Source organism: Haemaphysalis longicornis, unplaced genomic scaffold (assembly GCF_048455015.1).
Source record: "Haemaphysalis longicornis isolate Haplotype H1 unplaced genomic scaffold, Haemaphysalis longicornis Haplotype H1 scaffold_9, whole genome shotgun sequence".
NCBI lineage: Eukaryota > Metazoa > Arthropoda > Arachnida > Ixodida > Ixodidae > Haemaphysalis > Haemaphysalis longicornis.
In genome coordinates, this window is record NW_027526460.1 from 167,845,803 (window position 1) to 167,854,725 (window position 8,923).

Genomic DNA, 8,923 nt, shown 5'->3' on the forward strand with positions numbered 1-8,923 from the left:
ACAGTAGACACCATGGTGTGCTAGTGTGAAGCTTTATAAATTGCTTTCAAATGGCTGACAGTCCTCAGAAAGTACCGGAACTGAATTTCGCGCCTCAGCCCCCATTAATTCTCGCTTTATATTTCATTTATTTTTGTTCATAAAACATGAATGCGCCGAACAAATTCACAAAATCATACAATACGTAGTAAATGTACTCCTGCGTTTAGTTTAGGGCCTGGAATTTGTGCCTGATCTGCGAAAAAATTGTTAACGGTATCTTCAACTACTGATCTGGCAACGACAGCGTGGCATCATGGCGGCACCTGCGTTTAGACACTTTTGAGGGCCAGCTTTCCTCGCCTGGAGAGGGGACACGCCTCGACCGACATCTTTTAGTTAGTGAGCAAGGGGTGCAACAATCGGTCATCGAACTAAACCACGGCGGCGTGGTAGACCTCCTCCGAGTACAACGACACGTCGTTGCCCGTTAAAGTTGCGGCAGCGATTACTCCGTAACCGCAGTGCCTGTCGCAGCTGGGGGGATAGGCGTGCGTGCCAGCGTAAAGCATTTTATTCCGTCCCCGAGGTGTGCGAAGCTCAGCGGACCAAGCGCTGACGCAGGAGACCTCAGTGTATGCTCTCAAAGTAGCGGATGAGCGAGGACGCCTTGAGGCACTCCTTGGCCACGTCGTTCGTGTCCTCGGAGCCAGCCGTGGTGGCCGAGCCGCTGCTGGTCGTGGCCACGGTGGCGGCCGACCGGCAGCCGCTCGGATCGCTGTCGAACGAGTACCAGGACGTGCTCGACTCGTCGGCGGTCAGCGGCGGCGCGCTCGCCTCGGTCGTGGCCGCCGAAGACAGGTCGAGCTGCACCAGGCTGTCCTCGTCGCTGCAACTCAGCTCGCTGCCGCCGGAGGAGGAGCCGCTGCGCACCGCTGCCGCCAGGTCGGCGCGGTAGTAGCGACGCAGGCGGCGCCGAACGCGCTCGGCGGCCGACGCCGGTGCCAGCTCGCACCTGTCCAGCACGTCCAGCACGGGCATGTCGCGAATGGAGGCGGGACCCGATGGCGGCTCTGACGCTGGCGGCTCGGCCAGGGGCCGCGCGCTCGAAGGCGGGCTCAAGTCCGGCTCCACTGCCAGCGGCAGCGGCGGCTGCGCCTTGTTGGCGCCAATGACGATCTGCGTGATCTTGGACAGCTTGCGACTGACCTCCTCGCCGTCGCCGGCACGTAGCTGCCGCGAGGACGTCTTGAGGGTCAGCTCGGCTATTTTGGACTTGACGCGGCCCACGTTGAGCTGCGACGGCGAGTAGGCGGGCGGCAGCGTGGGCCTCGGCGCCAGGGCGGTCTTGGTGTGCGGCGGCGTCAGCGGGAGCACCGAGCAGGAAGCGCCCCTGCGCTCCAGGGCGGCGACCGTCCCGGGGGCGCTGCGCACCTTCTCCTTGAAGTAGAGCATCTCGTCCGAGCTGGACAGCGCGCGGGGCCCGCCGCACGCCGTAGCGCCCTCGGGCGGGGTAGCCTCGGTCGGCGGCAGGGTGCCCAGCAGCTGGTAGCGGAGCGTGATGTTCTGCGTCGCCTCGAGCAGCACGGACAGATGCTTGTCCTCGAGCAGCAGAGACTTCTCGGTCAGCGTGGGGTTCTTGAGCCGACCCTTCTTGAGCACGAGGCCCTCGTCGAGCGGCTCCTCGACCACGCGCAGCTGGGCCGGCAGCATGTCGCCCCCGCGCTCCTCCACCATCCCCACGGGGGCCTCCGCGTCCTTCTCCTTCGGCGCCTGGTCGCCCTCGACGAACGCCCCCTCCGCCATGCCGCCTCCTGCACCGCGTAACCGAGGACGGCCACGCAACACGCGTCAAAGCGTTGCCACCGAACCTTTGCGTATTATCTGGGTGCACCGGCTGCGATTTCATGTCTCATGCAATATCACTGCTTTATTTATTTATTGAGCGAGACTATCGAGACCGCCTACCCAACTCGACATGGGCTCTACGCAGGCCAGCAGGACACGTCCCCTGACTCAACGTGGAGAACACCTGGTCTTGTGGGCGAGTGGCGATGCGGCCTAGATACCACGGGTAGCGACAATTACCCAATTAGGTTGGAGCTGAATATTGCAACAACAACAAAACGTACGCGGCGCACAAAGGCTGTGAATTGGGGCGTATTTCGCGCTAACTTCATACGTTACGAAATAAGCATGCCATTCCACGTCAAAATTTAGCGTGCAGCGGAAGTCTCAACTCGGCTAATCTCAGTCAACAAAAAACTTCCCACAGCCGATCAACATCTATTGCACCTGTGGAATATGAGGCAGCAGTTGTACCATGCTTACCACGCAGGTGTAAGGCGATACGTGGACCTTCTCGAGGTATGCGACAAGACGGCACAAGCTCGACGTTATGCAAAGCAACTTGCTCGCGAAAGTGGCTCTACCACTGCGCCTCCTTCGGAGAAAGAACAGGCATTCGAAAACTCTGGCAAACGTTTCCAGCTATCAACGGTGAACTCAAAGATGGAAACCCCGTGCAAGCAATACTTCTTAAGGAAGGCATCACCAGTGGAGAATTTGAGGATTTGGCTGCATCTACGTTTTTTTCCCCAGCCTCGTAATCACCGTAGTCACGCCTTAGACTCCGTGAATAAGTGACGTGCGCCTGGAAAGGATCGCATCACCTGGCAGATGCTCCGCAGTTTAGATTACACTGGCAAGCAGAAATTGCTCGAAAACTTACATGTCTTGGATGTCAGGCACCCTTCCGCCCGAATGGAAGCACTCTGTCGTAATACCTATATCCAAGCCTGGCAAGTCCCCAACACAGCTGAGCAACATACGGCCAATTTCACTGACTTCGCCCCTTTGTAAGCTTCTCGAGCGAATGATATTTACACGCCTGAATGGCCATCTTGAATAACGATGTGCTAATTTCCATCCAGCGCAAACGGGATTCCGGCCAAGCCTTTGCACACACGACAGCCTTTATCTCCTCCGACGTCTGGCAAACAAGCGCCGCGGCCGGCGAAACGGTGTACCGAGCATGCTGCTCACCGTGGATGGAACCAAAGCGTTTGACACAGTCTGTCACCATCATTCAAGCATTGGAAGAAACGCATCCCGGCACAGGAATCGTAAACATGGTTAAAGCGTTCTTGCGAGACCGCACGTTCGAAATATGTAGCGGTCGTAGCCAACCACGTCACTACACAAATAGGGTAGGAGTGCCAGCTTAGTGATGAGAGGGCTTGCAAATAGCCTCCACAATCACGCTGCGGGCATTCGTTTTATTATGTATGCGGATGACGTCACCATCTAGACTAACCCAGGGCAGCATGCCACAACAGAACAAGCAGTAACTGCCGTTCAAACCGCCCTGGATGCTTTATTCACTTATCTTCCACAAACTGGCATGCACCCATTGACTGAGAAAACCCAGTACATTCTCCTGGGAGGGTCAGAGGAAGAAAGAGCTAAAGTGACTATGAAGCTCGGGGATCAATTAGTCCCCCGATCACCTACCCGCCAGGTTCTCATCTTGGGCGTACCGTTTCATGAGAACGGAGGTGCCGACGCGTGGCTAAAGAGCTCGCGCCTGCATGTCTGAAGATCCTTCACCTCATTGAGAGAATTTCCCATCGCAGTGAGGGTGCGGGTACAAAAGTCGCCCGCATATTAGTAGTTACACTACTAACTTCCCGCGCCTGCCACGGAGCCTCGTGTTTTGATCTCACACAGGCAGAAACCGAACAACCAGAGGTGCTACACAGAGCATCCATGCGTGTCATTAAGGGCCTTCCCCGGCACGCGCGAATAGAAGAACTCCATCGCTTCTCTAGATTTCCTGCAATAGTTGCGACAGTCGAACAGCGGGGACGCAATCACTCAAGGCGCCGCACATGGACTCTATCTGGTCAACGTCTATTATTGCTGGACTCACCCGTGCATGATACCGACCTGCCAAACATTCCTCCAAATATTCCACCGTGGGAGGATGAAAATATCTGCCGGCCCATTGAAAGCTTAAAAGAGTCCCACGCTTTCCAATGATCCGCTCGCGCTACCCGTGCCGATGCCGATCCTGAGGCCATTTTCACAAACGACTCCTGGGATTCTACCACCCACCGCGCAGGCATTGCTTTTTAACACCCCCAACGTGACATGCGGCGTGGGGTGGTACTCCAGTACGATGATCAGGAGTGCCCTACGTCTTGTGAACTGGAGTTGCGCGCTATTCATATGGCCAGGGACTATTTATCGCAGCAAGTGCCTCAAGGCGCCTTTCTCCCTGGGGAGCGCCTCACCATCTGCACAGATTCCCTTTAGGCCCTCAGAAAATTACGACAGATTCCTTGACACGGCTGTCTAACTCATCAAACTTAGAGCAAAAAAATGTACAAAAAAATGTGGATGTACACGTGACCTGGGTTCCCGGCCACGCCGGCGGCTTAGGAAATGAGGCCGCGTGCGCGCTTTGGCGACCGCGCTTATAAACTCCCGCTCGCCACCGCTGGACCACGGCTTCACTACCGCCCGTCCACTCCAGCACCCCGACGACCAGCGTGACTTCCTGAAGCAACGAGGACGGCAAGTGCTTATGGAACCTTTCGACCCCCATCCATTGCCGAGAGGATTGCTGTGCGCTGTCGAGGTTTTCATCCATAAGGCTCGAGCTGGAGCGGCACTACCCGATGATGATCTTGCTAAATGGCGAGCTTACATTCTTGTCGTGGACGCCAGCAACTTGACGGCGTTGAGCCTTCCCATCCTGACGTCACCTGCCGAAACTGTGCCCTGGGGGTCTGCCCTACTATGCAGCACCTAATGTGAGAGTGTCCCGGTCTTGAGAGTATTCGCACTTTCCAGCAACGGTGGCGCCGCCGCGCGCCTTTTTACCGAAGCTGTTTGCAGATGATCGGTCTCCCGGGCGAAGGCAGCCGGAGCGTTCGGAAACGTGGGGATTGAGAACGCAAAACTAAAAAGCAATCGAATGTGCTGTGTACCGCAGTATAGAAATCGCTCATTGGCGGGGAAAAAGACAGCGTTCATACCTTTCCTAGAGATAAAAAAGCCCGGAAGGTTCGGATAACTATGCTCCCCATTGGAAAAGGTGTCAGCAACACAATGGTGGTCACTTCACGAAAGCTGACTTCTTCTGGAGCAGTATCCGCAAGTTTAGTTCGCTCTCTCATTATTGATGCTGTGCTTTTCGTGCAAGGTGAGTGTGTCGTTTATTAATAGATGGTCTGCAGCCACTGAAACCGCGGTTGAAGAAAAGCGCCGTGCCGCCACATAACATTCCTATGCGCACGCACGAGAAAGTGAAGCCAAGAACCAACAGGAGAGCGTCATTGTTATGTCATTAATGTGCTCGTTTCTGTTAATAAATGCCGCATTCCAGTTTAATTTTGTGCTTTGATGGGTTGTTTGTGCTTTGTTTTCTTTTTAACATTATGTGTGATTACTGTTGTGAACTTGCTGCTTTTTTTTCTCAAACCCCCCGCAGGAATAGGCGATGTAGGTATTTGTTATAAATTAAACTTAGTACTGCGGCATCGTCGTTTCCCACAGCAGGCTAAAACCACAGCAAAGCTGATGTAACAAGCCCTGCCGTAAAGGCGTCAGCGTTTGGTATTTAGTCTCGGTATTTTTATTATTACCTGGAACCTGCATAAACGCTGTTGCATCTTTCCTTGTAAAAACCGCCCACAATTATATAATTTACTCGCATCCTTCGCACTTAACCCGACACAATCGCGCAAGTGGCAATAACAAAACGCTGTGCTCGGTTGCGTGTATCGAGCTCTGCTTGGCGCCTAATAAATATTTGTAAAATGTGCTCGAACAATTTTGCGAGCATTGGTGGAAGTGTAGCAGTCTTTATGGAACCTGCAGTGCCAACATAAACATTCACGCAGTGCGGTTGTCTGGTGACGCCATTCAGTTGCAGGCACAATCCCTCCAGGCTCAGCATGCGGCCTCCCTGATGCCGCAAAACACTGTGTGACTGGCGTTATAAACTGCTTCGCCTTCGACAAAGCACCTTCGTGTCTCATCGGCAAGGGAAAAGATGGTCTGAAGGGACACTAAAGGGCCCCGATCGGCTTTTTCCTGCAGACGCGCGCGCATCCGCGACGTCCCGATCATCGTCCCGTCCTCCATTTTGGATACCCCGTCGCGCCACCTATATTCGCTGGAAAGTGCGAATTTGCCCGCGCCATAGCCGCCAAGTGCCCACATACGAGTTCTGGATGACGCCACCACAGCACACGCATGTCGCCCGAGTCCTGCGTTCCCTCTAGGATTTCGCACGCGACGCTGACATTTGATCCGGTCTTAATTTTACCCCATCCTTTTCTCCCTGCCATCCTTACAGTCCCCTGAGCCAGCCCTTTTCCTAATTACATTATATGTATTTATGTATTTATTTATTACGGGTTCCTACAGCACCCATACGGCAATATTGTAACGGGTAATTTTCGAAAAGTATGCGGTACCTAAATGTGTCAATGTGATGCAAATAACAATAAAACACTCATTTGAACAACAATACATCAGGCAAATATATAAAAAATTACACCGCATAATCGATAGCTTCAGCAAATATTAATACTGCCATTAATTACTGTTCAGTCATTAACACTGTTAGAAAAAAGGAATGTTTGAACACGTTAATGCGGCAATGGTATTCTCCAATCTTTCGTGCATTGTCCCTGCGCGCTGATACACAGTGTGGCTGTTTTAAATAGAAATATTTATCTATTCCTCTTCGTTGATTGTAAACGTGTAGAAATTTTAACCTGAGCAGTTTTTTTTTCTCTGACGCAATGACTTTCATCCAAGGCTGTTTATTATTTGTGAGCTCCTGACCTTAAAATTACAATTACAGGTTGCAAATCCAGCAGTTCGCTTTTGAACTCTTCTAGCTTTTCTCATAATGCTGTAGTATAGGTGTCCCATGCTGTGCATGCGTATTCAAGAGTGTTTGTTTTCGTGTTTGGGGAGCATCCTTAAAAATGCCTGTGGAAGAAGTAAACACGATATGTCTCCCGTCTAATGTTTCTGTGTCACAACAAGATATTGCATTGTCCCTACAGTCTGTGTGTTACCATTCTGGAGAAACAACGAACAGTGCATTTTGTTTTTCTTTTCGTAAACTGGGCGTGATATCATTTGGGAATATTTAACTTCATCTGCTATATTTTGTACACCAAGTGATAATTCTGTCATTCTGAGCCTGTATCACAATGACGTGTTCGGCACATTTCACAGTGTGATATATAATGTAATCATCAGCATAAAATCGTACAGTGTATTTAAGTCCGATGGGAAGATTCATGATTAACCAGCGCAAACTAGACGGGACGAGAGAGGAGTACACAACACGAGATCGTGCTATGGACTCCTCTCTCGTCCCGTCTAGTTTGCGCTGGTTAATCTTGAATGTATACCAACTAGCCCAGTTTTCGACCTTGCTTTCCGATGGAAAGGTCATTGATGAAAATAAGAAAAAGTATTGGCGCAAAGATGGAGCCCTGTGGGACTCCAGATAAAACATTAACACCATTAACAACCATGTGCTGCTATGATCACTCAAGTAATCTTGCAGCCAGCTCAGGAGATACTTGGGAAGGCCTAAAAATGACATCTTCTAAAACAGGAAATGGTGCTGAACAACACACAACGCTTTTTGTAAGTCGAAGAAAATACCATACCTGCACACCTTTGTCAAAACCTAAAGCAATATCGCGAATAAACTCAGCAAGTTTCGTTACACATGATAAACCATGTTGTGACGGTGTTAAAAATTTGTTTTGGAAGTGGTTGATTGGACATGAATATGTTCTAGAGTTTTGCAGCAAACGCAGGTTATTGAACTGGTGTTTAGTTACAACGTTTCTCTTTGTCGCTGGTTTTATGCGAGAATGTGACGTTCGCTATCTACCAGTTCTAGGGCAACGTCGCGCACTTCACATATAGTGCAAACAGTGCAACCAGAAAAGGACGATATAGGCTGCGAAGCGTTTCAGAACTTGAAGCGATATGCCGTCAGAGCCATGTGCAATATGTGGATTCATATTAGCGAACTAAGTTATCTGAATATCAGGAGCCGAAGTCATTAGTGAGTTTTGTTTCGGGAAGATCGAAAGAAGGTAAGAAAGCATTAATCTCTACCGTTATCGTCTTTTATTATTACGCTGTTGTTGGAAAGAGGTGGAATTCTAAGTATTTTTTATTGCTTTATTGCTTTTTATGCAGTGCCGTACTTTTTTTGGGTTTGTTTTGATTATGTAAGCGAGAGACGCTGAATACTTCGGTTTTGCTTGTTTCATTTTTTGCATAGTTGCGCTCCTAGGCCTTTAATTTCGCCAGCAAAGATCGGTGGCTTCTTGTGCTATAGTTTTTATATAACCTAGCTTTCATTTTTATCGATGTTCGTAGTTCTCGTGTAACCCATGGTTTTTCAATCCTTTGCTTCGCTCCTTTTTTGAGGGGATAAATCGGCTTACTAACGCTAAAACGTTCTCTTTGAACAACGTCCTTAACTGTTCTATGTCCAAGTCATGGCCGTGTTCTAAGAAACGTAACAAAAATGAGGTTAACACCTTGTTTATATAGCGTCATGTTACCTTTATCGTATCTTTCATTGTCGTGCTGTGCTTATTTCTATGCTCTGACAAATTACTGCTTCCACCACCATATCATGATCTGTAATTCAAAGTGGTGTTGTAAACGACCACTAAGACTTTGCGGTTGCTGAATATTCGATGAAGTACACTACCGCCTGAACGGCCAGATCGTGTACATATGTAGAAAAATCTACAAATGAAAAAAGGTGGAGTATAACTATTTATAAAGAATACCATTCATTTCCTAACGGTTATACGACTAGAGCTTCGCGATCGCTGCGCCGCCGGCCGCGGCTTCTCCTCGGCCCTTAGGGTCTCCCCTA

General features: G+C 50.4%; 1 protein-coding gene across 1 annotated transcript; it reads right to left on the bottom strand.

Moving 5' to 3' along the window:
- Window positions 1-609: 609 nt before the first annotated feature.
- Window positions 610-1,788, bottom strand: LOC144153559 (uncharacterized). Its single transcript, XM_077685180.1, has one exon. It carries the CDS (start codon window positions 1,783-1,785, stop codon window positions 610-612), a length of 1,176 nt encoding a protein of 391 aa, XP_077541306.1. The 5' UTR covers window positions 1,786-1,788.
- Window positions 1,789-8,923: the final 7,135 nt, after the last annotated feature.